The 20,139-nt window shown below is 45.2% G+C and overlaps 1 protein-coding gene across 1 annotated transcript; it reads left to right on the plus strand.

Moving 5' to 3' along the window:
• Nucleotides 1–4,742: 4,742 nt before the first annotated feature.
• On the plus strand, nt 4,743–20,139 carry DNAJC8 (DnaJ heat shock protein family (Hsp40) member C8). Its single transcript, XM_035120293.2, has 9 exons — nt 4,743–4,853; nt 8,311–8,412; nt 10,537–10,593; nt 11,985–12,051; nt 12,277–12,371; nt 14,165–14,236; nt 15,297–15,388; nt 18,535–18,610; nt 19,358–20,139. Exons 1-9 carry the CDS (start codon nt 4,785–4,787, stop codon nt 19,478–19,480), a joined length of 753 nt encoding a protein of 250 aa, XP_034976184.1. The 5' UTR covers nt 4,743–4,784; the 3' UTR covers nt 19,481–20,139.

The raw sequence follows: 20,139 nt of genomic DNA on the forward strand, positions 1-20,139 counted from the left end.
GCAAAATCATTGCAGGAGATCATGTGGCCCGTACTGGGCCCGGATGGAGCAGGTGGTTCCGCTAAATTGCGAACCACCTGGAAGAGTCTCCTGCTGCTGTTTTCTGCAGATGCGATGGAGACGGTGAAGAAGGTCCTCTTCGCCGTCGCCATTGCCACTTGGTAGGCTCGAAGTTGAGCTCTAGCCCGTGTCCGGTCTGATTCAAAATGAGTTTTCCGCCACCGGCGCTCTAGCCGTCTCAACGACTGTTTCATCGCCCTCAGCGCCGGGGAAAACCACGGGGCTGTCCGGGCTCCATGCAATCTGAGAGGGTGCTTCGGAGCCAGACAGTCAATAGCGCTGGTTAACTCCGCATTCCAGCGGGCCACCAGGGAATCAGCTGAAAGGCCATCGACATGGGATAAAACATCCCCTACCACTCTCTGGAAGCCAATTGGATCCATTAAGTAGCGGGGGCGGACCATCCGAATCGGTCCCACCTCCCTGCAGAGGGGAAGGGTTGTGGAGAAGTCCAGTTGCACCAGAAAGTGATCTGACCATGGCACTTCTTTTGTTTCGCTTTTACTTAATGTCAGATCACCAACATCCATAGAGGTAAACACCAAGTCCAAGGCATGTCCGCGGCTATGAGTTGGGCCAGACTTATTCAGGGACAGCCCCATGGTGGCCATGCTTTCCACGAAGTCCCGAGCGGCACCTTGTAAGGTCGTATCGGCATGGATGTTAAAATCCCCTAAGACAACCAAGCTAGGTGTCTCCAGGAGCACATCCGACACGACCTGAAGCAGCTCGGGCAGGGAATCCTTGGTGCAGCGGGGAGGTCGGTACACCAAAAGGAATCCTGTACTGCCCCTATTGCCCAACTTCCAGAACATGCACTCAGAAAACTCAGTCTTACCAATAGGACGCCTGGTGCAAACTAATGACTTCCTAAAAATCACTGCAACCCCCCCTCCCCGCCCAGATGGCCTGGGTTGCTGTGCATAAGAGAAACCTGGTGGACAAGCAGCGCCAAGAACGGGCCCATCGGCTTCATCCAACCAGGTCTCTGTCACACATGCCAGGTCAAATCCTCCATCCACAATCAGGTCGTGAATGGCAGTGGTCTTATTCATCATCAACCTGGCATTGCACAGCAGCACCTTCAGGTCAAGTTAATAATACAGCCTATTATATGTTCTCTTACCATGAAATCTCTATCCGCTGCCTCTGTATTAGAATTGCTAGTATCTCTCTGTATTAGAATTGCTGTTTTATATCTTAGAACTGTATATGTCAGGACTGCTACCTTTTAATTAGAAATCCCTGTATTAGGTATGTTTTCCAGGTATATTTTCTGTATGAACCCTGTATGATCCCAACCCACCTGAACCTTGCCCTACTACCACCCTATACCCATTCAAGGACACACGGACAATAGAGGGATTAGCTGGAACAACTTTATTCAAATAAATTGCCATCCTCAACGTAGCCCACCCTTCCATGGCCTGGAGGAAAACACCTGCCGGGCGGACTTCCACCCCACGGAAATCGCCAGGAACTGCCCCACCTCTGCACCCATCTCGACTGATTGCCCTTCCTGCCAAACAACAGGGAGCACCATCAGCGACAGGAGAAGAGCGATTTACATCTCTCCATCTGAAAGGAAAAGTCATCTCCGCACCCAGCTAATCCGATCCCCCACCCGTCGCCCTTGTCTCCCCCTCCCTCCCAGTCCAGAGATTTCCATGCAGGGACAGGAGGGTATATAAGGGGACTTTACCATTTTCCGGGGTTCCTTCCTTCTTTCCAGAGGCAGGGACCCTACAGCTGTAGCTTTGTATTCTGCAATAAAGGGATCAGTTTGTTTTTCCTGACAGCATCGTGTGGTCTCTGTCATTTTCCCGGCGGAGCTGAACTTAGTGCAAATTTTGGAGCTTCCGACCCACGTCTGTCCTTCTTAAAAGGCAACGCATTTTGGGGTACATTTTTCATAACATTGGTGTAAGCTATTTCGGGCCAGTTCGCTGAAGGAGGAATGTAGTGATAGGAGAGACTCTTCAGGCTACAGTTCTGTGCACGTTTATCTGGAAGTAACACTCAGGAAATCAGCCCTGAGTGCTTCCTGGAAGGACAGATCGTGAAGCTGAGGCTCCAATACTTTGGCCACCTCATGAGAAGAGAAGAATCTTTGGAAAAGACCTTGATGTTGGGAAAGATGGAGGGCACTAGGAGAAGGGGACGACAGAGGACGAGATGGTTGGACAGTGTTCTCGAAGCTACGAACATGAGTTTGACCAAACTGCGGGAGGCAGTGCAAGACAGGAGTGCCTGGCGTGCTCTGGTCCATGGGGTCACGAAGAGTCGGACACGACTAAACGACTAAACAACAACAACAACACTCAGTAGGCACTCGTTCTCAATAGGGTTGCACGGTGCTTTTTTTTCTTAAAAAAGTTTAGGAATACTCTCATTTTCCTACTCATATTGAAATGCTGCCCCTCAATGAGGCCAAACTTAGATTCACAAAATGTTTAGGGGTATGCGTACCCCCAGAAAAAAGCACTAGGGTTACATAGACATAATGCCATCCCCAGCACACGTGCCTTGAACTCAGTAGTACTAGGCATCCTTGGCAATCACTCGTGAGCGAGTAAGATTGCCTTCCATGAATGCAGTTTTAGCAACGTGTCCCTACATGACACTGGAGGCCAATTCCAGATCCACATGTCGTTCCACAGTGGGGACATACCGGTAGGTTTCCAGGTGGGAACTGATCACAGTGAGGATTTGCCAGACGTGCCTTCCTCTTTGCTCATTTCTCCCTTTCGTCCAATATTCATGCATCTTCAAAATCCATGATGCCTTGGGTAGAAGCTATTCTGCAATTGGAGCACTCACAGGCCAGTGTTTCCCAATTTCTGGTGCTTATACTGCTTTTCTTTTGTCTTGAGAGTGGCTTTAAGTCTCTTGTTCACCAGTATTTTGCTTTCCATTCTTGAGCAGGGAGTAGAGTGGGCCTCAATGGAATTTACTTATGAGTAGACATAAAACTGGACGCGGGTGGCACCGTGGTCTAAATCACTGAGCCTAGGGCTTGCTAATTGGAAGGTTGGTGGTTCGAATCCCCTAGCTCCTGCCCACCTAGCAGTTCGAAAGCACGTCAAAGTGCAAGTAGATAAATAGGTACCTCTCCGGTGGGAAGGTAAACTGCGTTTCCAAGCGCTGCTCTGGTTTTGCCAGTCATGCTGGCCACAAGACCCAGAAGCTGTACACCGGCTCCCTCAGCTAGTAAAGCGAGATGAGTGCCACAACCCCAGAGTCATCCGCGACTGGACCCAATGGTCAGGGGTCCCTTTACCTTTACCTAGGCATATAAAATGCAGGTTGCAAGCCAATTCATAAAAAGAGCTAGATTGCATTAGTCCATAGACCAAAGCAGAGTAAATCAGAAACATAAAAGCCAATTCAATCTGTAGGTAGTACATCCTTCATGACTAGAAGGCGCTGATGACATGAACTGGTTTAAACCTCTTTTTAAGCTGTTCAAATTGGAAACCATCACTACTTCTCATGGAAGCAAACTTCTTAGGGCTTGCTGATCGGAAGGTTGGCAATTTGAATCCCCGCGACGGGGTGAGCTCCTGTTCTTCAGTCCAAGCTCCTGCCCACCTAGCAGTTTGAAAGCACGTCAAAGTGCAAGTAGATAAACAGGTACCGCTCCGGCGGGAAAGTAAATAGCGTTTCTGTGCGCTGCTCTGGTTCGCCAGAAGCAGCTTAGTCATGCTGGTCACATGACCTGGAAGCTGTCTGCAGACAAACACCAGCTCCCTCAGCCAGTAAAGCGAGATGAGTGCCGCAACCCCAGAGTCATCCGCGACTTGACATAACAGTCAGGGGTCCTTTAGTACCATAGAGTAAGTTGTCTTGCCAGGCTTATCTATGTCACTTCCCCTTAGCTTGGTGGGAGCAAATAGGCAAATAAAGCATTTGTGTTGTCCTCCCACTTAGTCTACCCGAGAAACTCAGTTCATGAATAACTTTGAGCTGGTTTGCTCCAACTCAGCCACATTGCTCTCACCAGCCATTCTTGTGTTCCTATACCAATAATTTTGAAACTTTCACTACTTTGTAACTAAAAAAGGTTTTACTGGTTCTGACTGATGTACAGTATGGAAAAGCACATGAACCAGACCTTTGAAGGGTTTGGTAAGTAAACCAATTTGTAACTTGCCAAACGTGTGGCCTTTTCCTGCACTGGGGGAAGAGGGACATTTTAGAACTCACTTGCAAGGGCTAACAGTCTATATTTCCACACCCTACTTCACTGCCTATTTTGTGACTTTCTCTGCTGGGATTCTCTCACCCAGGAGTACTTGCCCCAAACTTGGAATATGTGTGTGTGTGTGTGCACCAGTAGCATTGACCTGATAAGGATTTGGAACCCACCTCACAGTGTTGTTGTGAGGCAGGCGGAAGGAAAGAGGGAGAACTGACCATAAGCTCAGAAGGGCAGGCTAACAACATCCCTTGTGGAGGGGGCGGGGGGGAAAGCTGCCATATCGTTTAGCCCCGTTGGTTGCTACAGCACACCTGCTGCCGGTCAGGTGGCAAGAGACCTGCGACATAAAACGGCAGTGGCAGCCGCTGGAACCGCGCGCTGGCCCTTTAAGAGCCCCTACCGTCCCCTCCGAGGCAAGGCGGGCAGCTGCCGGTCACGTGTCGGCGGCTTCAGCCGGGGAGGGAGGGGAAAGGTGGTCCGTATCACGTGGGAAGGTCGAGCGGAGGGTCACGTGGCGCGAGAGATGGCGACCCCGGCGGAGCGAGAGGCGGGCCGCGGCGCCGAGGAGGCGTTTCTCACTTTCTACACGGAGGTGCTGAGTCCCTGGGCCCCTTTCCCCTCCTTGCGCTTCGAGCCCCCCGCTTTCCCTCGCCCTCCTCGGGCCTTGCGCTGGCTGGGCCGCGGGGGGAGATCAACAAGGCGCTCCCTACCCTCCTGGCCTCTTCCTTTGGAGCCGGCCGAGGGCCTGGAGGCTCCCTGCGACTCTGTCCTGACCCGCCAGGGCGGCAGGGACGCGCCTTTCCCTCAGTCGTTCCCACCTCACCCCCCTCCTTGGGGCGGAGAAGCCTATTTATCGGGTGTTACTCCGGGGTGCATGACTAGAGCATCGGCGGCTCCTCAGGGCCTCTCTTGACACCCCCACCCCCACCCCGGACTGTCCTGGCTATGGCTGCATGGCGATGCCAATCTGGTGCTTTGGCGGTGTCCCCGGGGAGGGTCTTTAATGGTGAAGGAGGGGGCAGAGCGACCCATTCCTCATCTGGTGTGCATGCAGGGCTGGATTTAGGTTTTGGTGAGGTCCTAAGCTACTGAAGGTAATGGGGCCCTTAATATGTCCAGCAGTCCTTTTTCAACAACAAATGGTCGCTGTTTTTTGTGTTGAATATAGGCTATATGGTAATTTATGGACCTAATAGGTATCTAAAGCCATTTGTACATGAAACCAGTCCATGCAGAATGTAGTCACCCTATTTATAGAAATGAGCACCCAGTGATATTTTAGGGATCAGGTTAGCAAGCGGGGCCCATTACTTGCATCATAGGAGCCTACACAACACAAAAGACTGTTGCTGTATGTACCAGTAGGTTTTATTTTATTTGTTTTTTTATCTTGTATTTTGGAAATGTACACCCAGATTATTTTTTTCTTTAAAATTTTTGGGGGCCCCAAGAGAGTGGGGCCCTAAGCTGTATAGCTTGCTTAGCTTATACGTAAATCCGGGACTGTGTACATGGAGTTATTATTATTAACTGAATTTATATACCGCCCTATACCCTCAGGTCTCAGGGCTGTTCACAGGATAAAAACAGAATATAAAACTACAAAGTGCATAATCAAAATAACAACAGCAACCACAACCCATTTAAAAGGCATACCATGGCCATCACATACTTTGTTAACTACAGGGCTTTCTTAAGAGGCTGTACAGTGGTATCTTGCAAGACGTATTTTTCGCAAGACGAATGCGTCTTGCGATCTGATGGTGACTCGCAAGACGAATTCGTTTTGTGAAAAATTCGTCTTGCGAATCGCGGTTTCCCATAGGAATGCATTGAAATTTAATTAATGCATTCCTATGGGCAAAAAAAGAAATTTTAGTGCATTCCTATGGGAAACCACGATTCGCAAGAAAATTTTTTTCGCAAAACGAATTGACTCACGGAACGAATTAAATTCGTCTTGCGAGGCACCACTGTACAGTAGTCCTATTTCTGCTTATCTGGGACCACCACCCCACCGCCCTGTGGATAAGACACATCGACTCACACTGCGGGGCTTGTTGGGTGTTATTTCTTTGCATCCTGCCTTTCTCCCCAAGTGGGGGATCCGAGGCGGTTTGCAACATTTAAAAGCATTGTTGCATGAAACCGATAATTAAAATACATCTCTGCGTATGTAAAGGCAGCAGTTAAAATATTATTTGCCTGGCAGCAGCCTAGAGATCAGCACAGTCTGCACTGCAGCCTGGAGCCCAAGCCCAATAGGGCTTAGGTCAGAACCATTATTTTGAGTTGTATCCGGAAATGGACCAGTAGCCAGTGAAGTTGTTTTAACAGGGGAGTAACATGTTCCCTGTAACCCAGGCATAGGCAAACTCAGCCCTCCAAATATTTTGGGACTACAACTCCCATCATCCCTAGCTAACAGGACCAATGGTCAGGGATGATGGGAATTGTAGTCCCAAAACTTCTGGAGGGCCGAGTTTGCCTACGTATGCCTGCTGTAACCTGCCCCAGTCAGCAGTCTGGCTGCAGCAATCTGGAGCAGCTGAAGCTTCTGAACACACTTCAAAGGCAGCCCCATGTAGAACGCATTACAGTAGTCCATCCAGGATGTAACTAAAGCAAGTATTCAGTTGTATTTGCACACACTGGCCTAGGCACTGGAAAGGAAGGGATATGTTTACTACTAACTGAGAAATTTGGTAAAACATTGTATTTCCAATATTATATCTGCACAAGAAAAATGGGTTCAAGCTTTAGTGTAAGAATTTACAATAAAAGCTGATGATTCAGTGGAAGTTTTATTGAAGGGTCAAGGGCCACTATGGTTGTCGCCCAGGCAGGAGCAAACTTTATATATAGCTGATTTTTTACCGAGAGGAATTGGAAATAATTAAATTCATGTCTATCTTCCCATTTGTAACATTAGTAGCAGTACAACTTTAGTCTGCCCTTCATCACTAAAGTGAAGGTCCTAAAGCTGGCACATGCTTTCATTCTGACAAAAACCCTACATGGGTGCTATAGTTGTTAGCCAAAGGAGTTTCCTGCTGGCCTATGAAAATGTTACAATTGCTACATTGTCGTGGGACTATGTTGCACTGAGAAGGAAAAACTAAAATGAGACTGTTGGGGAAAGAAAGGCAGTCCTGAGCACCGTTCAGCTTCACAGCAAGCCCTACTGATCTGTTTAATCCATGTATCCACCCTGTAAAGTTTTTCAAGTGACTAACAATGTTTTAAAGAAGAAAATGCTGTTGGTGCACACCTGGAATAATTAACGCAGCTGCAGGTGTGTGCCCTCTGGAATTTAATATCTCACAGTCCAGTCCACATGTTTGAGTACCGGCACTTACTTGGTGCAGGATTGTACAATATGATTGCAATGTGCAAATGCAGAAACTGGTATCGGGCACAGAAATAATCATTCAAAGAATATCAGCCTTCATTGTAAATTGGTTCAGTTAGTCATTTGGCAGCACCTAATGCTGTCACATTGCAGAAGCCAAGCAGGTGTGGTGGACCTGGTTAAGAGCAGGATGAAATATTGATAATGATAATAATATATACACTGAAAAGAAAGCCTATACTCCTGTAGATCACTGAATTCACAAACCAGTATCTATCTCCTTTATTTTGAAACCTGTTGCACTACAAATATGGCTCTGGCATGCACTATATATTATACACACATCTGGAAAATATTTTTTTACAGAAATGTAATTTTTTTTTTGAGGAAGGGGACAGGGAAGACAGTTTGTACCAGTTTTCCCTGAAGTGCCTCTCATGTTGCTGCAAAGGTCTTCTGACCCTCTAGGGCAGCTGTACAGGCTGCAGGGGCTTGCTGGAGGAGGAGGGATCAGTCAAAACTGCTTCCCACTCCTTCCAGCATGAGCAGCACTCCTCTGAGTGCATCTCTGAATCCAACCCATAATTATGCTTTTGCTCTTGGGCTCTGAAGATAACCTTTATTTACAGGTGTTCCTTTCAACATATGTATTAATAATGTACAGTTCTAATTATTGATGGCTGTTTCATTTCTGCAGGTGAAACAAATAGAAAAGCGGGACTCTGTTCTAACGTCAAAAAACCAGATTGAGAGGCTTACTAGACCTGGGTCATCCTATTTCAACCTGAATCCATTTGAGGTAAGTCCAAACACATTTGCATTAATATAATTTTTTTACAGGTGTTAATTTGTTTGTTGTGTGATTGACAGTCATGCTGAGTTCATAGCTAACACTTTCTTTAAGGCAGATGGAAGCTGCAATATCATACTTGTCTCTTCAGTTTGCACCTGCAAAGGGTACCTGCAACAAAGTGTTGCAGTGTAGAGTGCTCTTGTTCAGAACACCAGCCATGCTTTTTAAAAATGTTTTATTTATGATTTTCAGTTATACACATTTCAATAGTTTTACAGTCATTTTAACATTTCAAAACTCGACTTCCTCCTCTTTCTGTCCTAAATTTGCAAATTTCTTTTAATATATTCCCAGTTTTTTACATAATTATCTTTATACAGATTTATATAATTTGCTGTTAACTATACACCTGTTAGGTTTCTATTCCTCTCACTGTTCAGGTCACATGCCTGTGTTATGCATTCCAGCAAAGATTGTTGGAATCACGGGAGCAGATGTTTGCTGTATTCTGTTTTCATTTGTTTGTTTTCTTTCTTCTTCAGACTTCTCTCAGGGAGAGGAGACATGTTTTCCTTTTGTTCTGCCTTACGCTTAATAAAGTAGCTTTTAGTACACAACCTCAGCCTGGCTCCATCTGCGTTTTATCTCTGCTGGACTCTGAAAATGTGCTCAGTGTCTCCAAGACATGAGTCATAAATCATCGGGAAAGGGCTGTCAGAACTCCCTAGAGCTGCACGCTGAACGCTGATGGGAGAGACGGGCTGGATTTGTTCCTGCATTATGCCTGGGGATCATTCTTGCCTCCGGCTGACCCAACAACACCTAGATACTTAACCTTCCGTTCAGTCTTTAGACCTGACACATCTTGTAATTTATTTTAACTCTCATCATTCTTATTTTTTACCATGAGTTTGGTTTTGTCCTTATTAATCTTAAGACTTGCTACATCTCCAGTTTTTAAAATCTCTTGTAATACTTTTGGAATTGACTCTTGGTTCTACAGATATCACCACGTCGTCTGCAAATGCTTTTAATTTAATATTGTCTCTGTCCCACTCTTATTCCTTTAATTTTTTGATTACATCTTATTCTTTGCACCTGCCAGCTGTTTTCTAGGATACTCCATTCCATTCTCCGCTCTGCCCTGGCTTTACACACAGACACACACACACACACACACACACACACACACCCATAGCCAGTGAACATTCAGTGGTCACTGGACTTTTTCACCTAAGCCCCCTGGCCCAAGGTTTTATATTTTTTCTGAGCCTGTTGGTGTCTACCTCTTATACATGGATGATGTGGGCTACATATCTGTCATAACCTGGAAAATGAGTTTATTTGTATATAGGATTTTCTGAGGCAGTCCTCTTTCAAGGAGGCCACTTCTGTCAGTTTCTCAGTCTGTGTACCAAAGAAGAAATGCTCATTTAGGCACACACTGTGAGGGGAGCTGGTGCTGCTTTCCACAAGTAACGACTACCGACTCCACGGGTGCATATTTACAGCGTTTTATTATACAGCAATGTACAAGACAGAGCTAAAGTTCTCATGTCCATTCGATCACTTTCAGATCCGGGAAGTGGCATCCTACGGGAATGCCTCCAACACATCAGCCTGGGCATGGCTAGTCTCCTCCTTTCTTCCCTACGTTTGAGCCCTCTGCGCAGCTGGGGGGAAGGAGCCACCACTTCCCTCTCTCCTCCCGAGCGACTCAGTTGCCACTCGGGCTCTCTAGCATCAGAGTGCCCCTCCTTCGCGGGACCCTGTACCTGCCTGTCGCTGGTGTATGACATTCTCGGACTGCCCTGGCATCAGAGCTCTCAGCATCAGGGACCGCCCACACCACCTTGCTGAGCTCTCTGCTGACCCCCTGCGCCACCTCGCTGGGCTCTCTGCTGACCTCTGGTGGGCTGACCCCTGACACACACAGGCAGCATTTTAGATCCAGTTGCATAACCAAAGATGTAAGCTTGGGAAAGAGCATGAGTTTTGACATGACACGTTGCCACAACCTTGCCTGTTGGGGTGCAACCCTTTTGCTGAAGAAAGTTTTATGTAGTTTCCGGATTCCAAAAAGGCTCAGAATGTGGCTGCTTTTGATGATGTTACTTTGGTCACTTCCAGGTATTGCAGTTGGACCCTGAAGTTACAGATGAGGAGATAAAGAAGAGATTCCGTCAGGTACATGCCTTTGTTGTTATTTTTGTAATACAAAGAGCCTTGGAGCAAATCATGTGAGGAGAGGGGAAAGTACTTCTCCTTCAAAGACAGTAGCTACTATATTAGCAGGGATATGGCAGAAGTAGGAGGAAAAGTGTTCTCCCCTAGTATTTGCAGAGAAACAATAATGGCTTTGAGGTGGATATGAGCTTCCTTTAAAAGAACATGGGGTTTGTTTTCCCAGAATGTATACTTGGTGGCATAAAGGGTAAAGTGACCCCTGACCATTAGGTCCAGTCGTGACCGACTCTGGGGTTGCGACGCTCATCTCGCGTTATTGGCCGAGGGAGCCGGCGTACAGCTTCCAGGTCATGTGGCCAGCATGACTAAGCCACTTTTGGTGAACCAGAGCAGCGCACGGAAACGCTGTTTACCTTCCCGCTGCAGCGGTACCTATTTATCTACTTGCACTTTGACGTGCTTTCGAACTGCTAGGTTGGCAGGAGCTGGGACCGAGCAATGGGAACTCACCCCGTCGCGGGGATTCGAACCGCCGACCTTCTGATCGGCAAATCCTAGGCTCTGTGGATTAACCCACAGCGCCACCCGCATCCCATGTACTTGGTGGCATAATTATACCCAAATTTGGTTTCATGTCCTCCTGATTACTAGGTAGCCTGTATGTTCATATACACATGACTAGCCAGAGTATTTGTTAGAGAACTAGTTATTTAACAGTTTATTTATTTTTACTACTATTAGTTTGGGATGTGCCATGTGTCATGGGTTGGGACAGTGCAAGTAATCCTGAAGCCCCATCCCCACCACCGTTCTAACTCCTTGAGCACTGTAAGTTCAGTTCTGACTTAGGCCGCATCAGAGATTGCTCATTTTTGCAAACTTTCTCTTCCAAGTACATAGTATGGAAGCTGTGTGTGTTGTTTTGTTTTGTTTGAAATTGAAGCTGAGACTCCCAAATTGCAAAATTTTGTACCAGGTAACAAGTCCTGGTCTTGCACTGTAAAATCACAAATGTGAGGACTTTGGTGTTGTTTTTTATTCACAGTTTGAATAAATTGCAGGGGAAACAAGATTTGAGGGTCCTCTAGGAAATTAGTTTGCCCTAACTGAATATCTATAAAAAGATACACAGTATTAAGGTCCACAAATCTGTAGTTATTTGTGGTGGGTTTCTTCAGTTGATCTACTCAGCTGCTTTGCTGAGATTGGGGAGGCCTGGGAATCCAGATGAAGGGCTTATTCCAAAAAGAGGAGAATGAATGGTGAATGTTTGTTGCCATTTTATTAATAAACAAGGCAGAGAAGCCAATGCAGAGCATTCTGTTATAGGTAGCCCTGGGATAACAGCACACGTTTTTGATAAAAGTACATTTTTATTCTGTCTTTTACAGTTATCCATATTGGTGCATCCTGACAAAAACCAAGATGATCCTGAAAGGGCACAGAAGGCATTTGAAGGTACCTCCCTGATTTTCCTGTGTTTCCAAAGCTCCAGATGCTAGCTTTGCACCAAATGAATGTGGTTGGGTTTGATGCTAGAGCTGGAAAGAGAGCTGCCTACTGCTGCTCTGTTGGATCTCTGGAAATAAACATGGCTTAGTGTTTTCTCAAGCTCTGATCACATAAGCAGTGTAGACCATTCAAGTTATGTGAGTGTGCTGATAGAAATGTTTGGTTTGTCAGCTGTCGACAAAGCATACAAGTTGTTGCTGGACCAGGAACAAAAGAAGAGGGCCTTGGACGTGATACAGGCTGGAAAGGAATATGTAGAGCACATTGTAAGTACCGTGGGTGTGTGACAGCTAGCCTCTGATTTGAGGGAGGGGATTAAGCGACTGAGCTTGATGCCTAGGGAGGGGGTGCAATTTTCTGTTTGTAGAGAACTAAAGTGTTTCCTCATCATAGTTCAGGTTAGAACAGAGCTTTTCTATATTTTATTCAACCATGATTTTAATAAAGATTTTCTGCAAATATAACTAGAACTGAAATATTAGAAATGAGAATGGGGAGGCATACCAAATGTAACTATTGGTGCTTGGAATTTGATGAATGTTAATTATTGTGCAGATGAAATCTAATAGATAATTTAAACTTATTTTGAAGCTGTCTTAATAAAGATTCTGCTAGGGAAAAAATGTAACTTTTTTTTTTTTGCTGATGGGAGATAAGATTGATTTATTATGATACTTTCTGCCATATATCACAAGCTTGAGTGGATTATGTTAAATTGTTTAAACATTTTCATGTGTTCAGTGCTTTAGTTTGGCTAGGACATATCCCTTCAGAGCTCTCTGCTCCCACATTGCTCACATTCTTGCTGTTGAATTAGATTGAATTTTTGCTGTGCCACTTTACCTTTAAGTATGTGATGGGTGAGGAGCTTAGAGAGGGATTAGAATGCTGCCTAATTTTCTATCCTTGTCTAAATTCCTCACTCCTCTCCTTTGTCTCCAACCATGGATATTCCCCCCTCCCCCAAAGCAGAATATTGCAGAGCTAGAAAATGAGCTTTGTTAAAAGCAAATGGGAAGCTGTTTGGGACTGAACTTGAATCCTGTATCATAATCAGGGTGAATCCAGAGGGGAGGGTGTGGGTGGGTGCATTTGGCCCGTGCCTGAATTTTAGATGCTTTTCATTTATTTGGTGTTCGGGATTTTTTTTTATTGTGCATCACACACAGATGTGACACACTCTCAGCTTAGAGACGCATCAAATAAGAGATGAGATGTAGTAAAAGACATGATTTGGTTGTTAACTGGTAAAGATTTTGCCACGTTTAAGAATTGTAACTTATAAATATGAATAAAAAGATACAGTTCTGATGGCACAAGATTAGACAGATCAGCATGTTCTCTTAAGATCAGGTGACTATCAAGCCAACCAACCACCGGCTCTTTTTTATACCTCCCTCCCCACATATGGTTAGGGGTCCCAAAAGCTGGAGGTGGCCCAGGACTCTATAGACTTCTAAGAGGACCTGACCATAATGACATATGTGTGGGAAGTAGGAGAAAGTTACAGAGTGTCCAACTTCTGTTCAACTTGCAGTCTTTTTAGCTAGCCTCCTTTTAGCCAGTATAACTGTAAACATTTCTTTTAAAAAATCCCTATAATATTGGAAGTAGCTGTAGCATTATCACTGATCATGTCTCCTTTTACAGTGGTACCTCGGGTTACAAACACTTCGGGTTACAGATTCCGCTAACCCGGAAGTAGTACCTCGGGTTAATAACTTTGCCCCAGGATGAGAACAGAAATCGCACGGCGGCAGCGGGAGGCCCCATTAGCTAAAGTGGTACCTCAGGTTAAGAACGGACCTCCGGAACGAATTAAGTTCGTAACCAGAGTTACCACTCCGCTTGCATTTTTATATTTTTAACTTGGATATCCAGACATTAAAAAGTAAAACAAATTTGGAAAACATTTCACTCGGGGCCCATGACATCAGTGCCTGTGCTGATTGATCTTGTGGCTGTCAGAATGAGCCGCAGAAGTGACAACAAGCCCAAGGCCTAGTACAATTCAGATTCTGTAAGATTTCTGTGCTCCTTACCTGTGATACCTTTTTAGGCAAAAGAGAAAAAGAAACAGTTAAAGAAAGAAGGCAGGCCAACCAACATTGAAGAAGATGATCAAGAAGTAGTAAGTTGACTTGCAGGATATACTTGGTTTGCAGGGTTGGATTCTCCCAGGCCTGGGATGTACCTCGTTGCTTTATGATTTGGGAGCAATTCACATCTTGGAACATCTGAGGCCTTGAGGCTGGAGGCTTGTAAACCTCCTCAGCGTCTTCTTGAGTGCCTTTTGGGTCCCCTCTTACATTTGTGGGCCCCCAGTAGACTTGACAGGTGGTGGGATGCAACATCACTCTTATGAGTGCTGGACAGCCAGGCTGTTGCTATTTAAATTCCCACACAGTGCTACTTGAGGGGACATCTAAATGACAGCACTCCCAGACCTGGTGCCTGATATGTATGGCCTAGTTGCCATTATTCTGTTAATGTCAATATGCTTACCACCTACTCACTCAGACGCAGCCACTTGGTGTGCTGGGGAGGGTTTGAATGTGGAGACACTGTCAGGTTGCTTGGGTGCCACAGCTGTCTCAGGCTGCTGATGCTGGGCCCGGTCTGCTTTACCATGTTTTAAATATGTTTTAAATAAACTGTGACCTGCTTGGGAAACCTCAGCTAGCAGGTAATATGGAAGTATTCCCAATAGATGTATATATTTGTGAACTCCCTGCTCGCTCTCCCTTCCTTTTCATTATTTGGTCCTCATTTTACTGTTGTGTGCCAAGATTTACTGCTTTTCACTGCAGTTTTACGGGGCAGTCTTAACCATGTCTACTCAGAGATTGCAGCCTCTGTTACCTTTCCCAAACTCGAAAACAATTCCATTCTTAAGAACTTTACTACAGGGTGGTGTCTTGTATAAACATTTGAAAGATTATTCTGGAATGTGCTAGTGGTGTGATGGGTTGGTAGAAGATGTAGCATTTCAAGTCCCGGCCTCTGAAGTGTCAAACTAGTGTGTGCTGCATTGTCATTTCTTTGTGTATGCACTCCTACCGGGGGGAGGGAGAAAGAGAGAGAGAGTTTTGTATAAAGCTTTTCATTTCTCCAGGCCCAGGGGTTATTAAATGAAAGGTTACATTGCAACTGGGCCTTTGGTATGTGTGCTAAACCTGTGTTTCTTACAGTTCAAACAAGCGGTGTACAAACAGACAATGAAGCTCTTTGCAGAACTCGAAATTAAAAGGAAAGAAAGAGAAGCAAAAGAAATGCACGAAAGGTATGAGGAGCAGTGGGGTATTGTGTTTGGTGTTGCTTTTCTTGAAGCCCATGTAGTTAGGAATTGTGGAGCATGTAGGCAGCATCTGAAATCTGAGTTGTTGGGGTTTTCCTAATGTAACCTATGGGAAATGCTATTTTATTAAGCATTTTTATAACGCTTAACCCAATGAGCAGCTTTGCACATGCTCCCCAGAGAGACAGCTATGTTAAATCTGTTGCAAGAAACATAACAAAGAGGCTTTTGACACCTTAAAAAGAACCCTAATACATCTTATTGTTGTGTAATAAGGATGTGTGGTCTAGAACCTACTTCATCAGATGCATGAACTGTTACCCTCAGTTTATTTTTTTTCTTGTGTGTGTATATAAATATATATCACACACATACACCTACCTTTGCGTTTGAAATGGAAAAAATGGCCAAGAAATACAACACGATTTTTCAGAAAGCCAGGTGGCGCTGTGGTTAAACCACTGAGCCTAGGGCTTGCTGATCAGAAGGTCGGCGGTTCGAATCCCTGTGACGGGGTGAGCTCCCGTTGCTTGGTCCCAGCTCCTGCCAACCTAGCAGTTCGAAAGCACGTCAAAATGCAAGTAGATAAATAGGAACCGCTACAGCGGGAAGGTAAACGGCGTTTCTATGTGCTGCTCTGGTTTGCCAGAAGCGGCTTTGTCATGCTGGCCACATGACCTGGAAGCTATACGCCGGCTCCCTCGGCCAATAATGCGAGATGAGCGCGCAACCCCAGAGTCGGTCACGACTGGACCTAATGGTCAGGGGTCCCTTTACCTTTACCTTTAAGCGTATACAAGGCAGGCATGGTGACCATTTATGAACAGCTGTAAATAGGTGATAGCGTAGCATGTTATAATGTGAGTGGTTCATAAATCTTCCAAGAGAAAATATGCAAAAACTAGGAAGATTGTTTTGATTAGGATTCGTTTTCTCACCTCTTGCTGATGGTGACTGTGGCACCTTGTATAGATTTAGTTGTACTTGTAACCACATACTTGCACTCTTGTCTTTTACAGGCATTTGTCCCACTATTAAAATAAACAATTCTGTGCCTGTATGCATGAGCCTATACCACAATAAATCTCTTTATTATTTAAGTTGCCACAATATGTTTTGTTTAGCACATGATGTATGTTACATTAAGGAATTGATACTTGTCTTGTGCAGCCCTCTGAGCTGTATTGTGGACCAGGGATTTGAATTCACCTAATACATGCCCCAAACCAGTGCTCTGCCCACTATACCGCAAACTTAAGGTTTGTAGGAGAAAGAGTATTGCACTACATAAGTTATTCACAAGGTGATGAGGTGGATTGCAGTGTGTTTCATGTACTGGAAAAAGTAATAATCTAGGATGACTAGGAGAAAATACATAATTTAGGTATATGAGAAAAGAGCTCTCACATTGTAATATCTAGATTGGAGCTCCAGGTGGCAGTCTTTGTTTTCGAGGCTTGCTCTGAAGCCAGGTTTATTTTTGTACTAAGTGTGTCTCCTCTGGGCAGATCCAAGCCCTGCATTTTATTTTGGGCCCCAGCACTCTGCACCCAAGGCCCTCTTCATTGCAGCAAATGTTAAATATGCCAGATTTCAACCCATTTTCAAAAGTGTCATCTTACAGCAGGAACAAGTTGCTCCAAAGGGGTTTATCCAAGACAGTGTGTAGGTGGCTTGCCATATAGAAGCCTAATGTAATATTTGCTAAATTTGTACCCTGTCCTCTGCCAAGGGTTTGGTATGGCTAATATGCTGTTTCCTTTTCAGAGGTGCACACTTAAATTTAAAAGGTGGTGTGAGGAGATACATGGATGGTCATAGCATGTTGTTGTTTAGTCGTTTAGTCGTGTCCGACTCTTCGTGACCCCATGGACCATAGCACGCCAGGCACTCCTGTCTTGCACTGCCTCCCGCAGTTTGGTCAAACTCATGTTCGTAGCTTCGAGAACACTGTCCAACCATCTCGTCCTCTGTCGTCCCCTTCTCCTAGTGCCCTCAATCTTTCCCAACATCAGGGTCTTTTCCAAGGATTCTTCTCTTCTCATGAGGTGGCCAAAGTATTGGAGCCTCAGCTTCATGATCTATCCTTCCAGGGAGCACTCAGGGCTGATTTCCTTAAGAATGGATAGGTTTGATCTTCTTGCAGTCCATGGGACTCTCAAGAGTCTCCTCCAGCACCATAATTCAAAAGCATCAATTCTTCGGCGATCAGCCTTCTTTATGGTCCAGCTCTCACTTCCATACATCACTACTGGGAAAACCATAGCTTTAACTATACGGACCTTTGTCGGCAAGGTGATGTCTCTGCTTTTTAAGATGCTGTCTAGGTTTGTCATTGCTTTTCTCCCAAGAAGCAGGCGTCTTTTAATTTCGTGACTGCTGTCACCATCTGCAGTGATCAAGGAGCCCAAGAAAGTAAAATCTCTCACTGCCTCCATTTCTTCCCCTTCTATTTGCCAGGAGGTGATGGGACCAGTGGCCATGATCTTGGTTTTTTTGATGTTGAGCTTCAGACTATATTTTGCGCTCTTCTCTTTCACCCTCATTAAAAGGTTCTTTAATTCCTCCTCGCTTTCTGCCATCAAGGTTTGTCATCTGCATATCTGAGGTTGTTGATATTTCTTCCGGCAATCTTAATTCCGGCTTGGGATTCATCTAGTCCAGCCTTTCGCATGATGAATTCTGCATATAAGTTAAATAAGCAGGGAGACAATATACAACCTTGTCGTACTCCTTTCCCAATTTTGAACCAATCAGTTGTTCCATATCCAGTTCTAACTGTAGCTTCTTGTCCCACATAGGGTCATAGCATAGAGTTGTGGATATACTGAGGAATCTGTGGCTCTCCAAATGATGTTGGGCACTCAACTCCCATCAGCCCCAGCCAGCATCACCAATGGCCAGGGATGATAGGAGTCATATACACAAATAGGATTCCTTTACCAGATTTCTCCCATCTGTTCTGTCTTCAGCATCCTTGTCGAGGGAAACATCCAGCTGATCTCCCTTAACTCATCCTGTCTCCTTGCTGACCAATGCTGATCCTTAATCTAGTTGTGGCCCCCATTCCCAAGTACCATTTTACTCACAGAGAATGCAATGCTATTTTTTCTCCCTGGCTTTTATTCTAGGAAGCGGCAAAGAGAAGAAGAAATAGAGGCTCAAGAGAAAGCCAAGCGTGAGCGAGAGTGGCAGAAGAATTTTGAGGTAATTGTTATTTGCAGCTTTGGCTGTCCCATCAGCATTTTAGCAGTCTAATCTCAAAGCGCACTTATTCTCTAGTAAATCCCACTGAACTCAGTCAGACTTGTGAGCAAATGTTCTTAGGATTGTGCTGCAAGATTCGTGTTGAAAGGGTTATTGTATGTATGTATGTATGTATGCCTGCCTACATATCCTGCCCTTTTTACCAAAGTGCACAGCTTTGTTCTGGATACACCCAGCATTCCCTGCAAATTCAGATATTAATTCTGGAAGCCTAGGAACACCCACCTGAGTGCCTCAGAAATCGTATAGTTTACTTTTGCATTTGAAGCTGTGAAGCTGTCATGTCTGGCAGTGGCTTTCCAAACTCTTAGCCTGATGTCCCTTTCCCATCCCTGGTAGCTGAAATCCTGTTAACTTGAGATAGCATGTACTGAAACTAGAGCCTTTGACTCCAGAGCATGTGCTCTGCCACCGAGCTGCGGTTCCTCCCCATACATTTTTCCCGCTCATTATATGGCTTTTCTGTTTTCCCGCAAGCCCTGCCTGTTGTTACTAAGACAGACTACTACAAAATCTCTTCCATCAACTCACCCTTTTAGTGTTTTGAAGCCCTTTCCCTGCTTCTGGCGACTTGCACTCCTTGAAAGACGTCTCAGGAAACGTTTCCCTTTTGATATAAACAGGAAAGAACACTCTGGCGTCATGGCACTTGCTTCTTGTTTACACTCTCATCTTCCTCATATGTAGGAAAGTCGGGATGGACGTGTGGACAGCTGGAGAAATTTCCAGGCAAATACAAAAGGGAAGAAAGAGAAGAAAAACAGAACCTTCTTGAGGCCCCCCAAGGTGAAGATGGAGCAGCGTGAATGAGTCTGGCTTTTTCAGACTCCAGCGGACAATCCCATTACCGTCACGTTGAACCCTTTCTTGCTTTTCCAGTAGGTTTTTTGTTTTCAGTATGATGCATCTTGGTCAAGGTATTTACTGTCTCCTGCCCATTTGCCCTGAGGTTCATGATGTGATGTCCAGGGCCAAGCCTACTGCACTTAGAACACTTGGCTAACTTAGGAAGACCCCCCCACCATAACTGCTGTTGCATTTCCTTGTAGTCCCTGTAATTTAATGTTCTGTATTCCAAGGATGTTGCTATTCAAATCGTTGTTAGGCCTAACTTGTGAGTTTCCAGCTAAGGCAGATGCTGGAGAATCTGATGCCTGGTGACTCCCTTGTTCACCTAGGCTGGTTGTCATGTTTCTGTCTGCATCAGTTTCCACTTGTCAGTAGTGAAAATTGGAGCCTGCCATGGAGATGGATAGCTGGACTTCGCAAAAGTTCCCAACTCAGCTGCATGGAGCTGAACTTACGCCCCGGCTCTGACTTGCAGCTTGGCAACTCCTTTGTTCCAGGATTGCAGATGAGTTAACTGGCCAACTAGACTACCAGACCCCGCCCCTTGTAAATAAAAAGTCTTGCATTGAATATTCAGTTAGTGGCAATGTTCAGTATGTAAAATAAATTTTTACCCAAAA

This window comes from Zootoca vivipara, chromosome 6, assembly GCF_963506605.1.
Source record: "Zootoca vivipara chromosome 6, rZooViv1.1, whole genome shotgun sequence".
Classification (NCBI taxonomy): Eukaryota; Metazoa; Chordata; class Lepidosauria; order Squamata; family Lacertidae; genus Zootoca; species Zootoca vivipara.

Bases quoted from the DNA above. Each gene is read 5' to 3' on its own strand.
- DNAJC8 (XM_035120293.2), top strand. From the start codon at position 4,785: ATGGCGACCCCGGCGGAGCGAGAGGCGGGCCGCGGCGCCGAGGAGGCG. The intron at 8,413-10,536 runs GTAAGTCCAAAC...GGTCACTTCCAG, and splicing joins TCAACCTGAATCCATTTGAG to GTATTGCAGTTGGACCCTGA. The intron at 18,611-19,357 runs GTAATTGTTATT...CCTCATATGTAG, and splicing joins AGTGGCAGAAGAATTTTGAG to GAAAGTCGGGATGGACGTGT.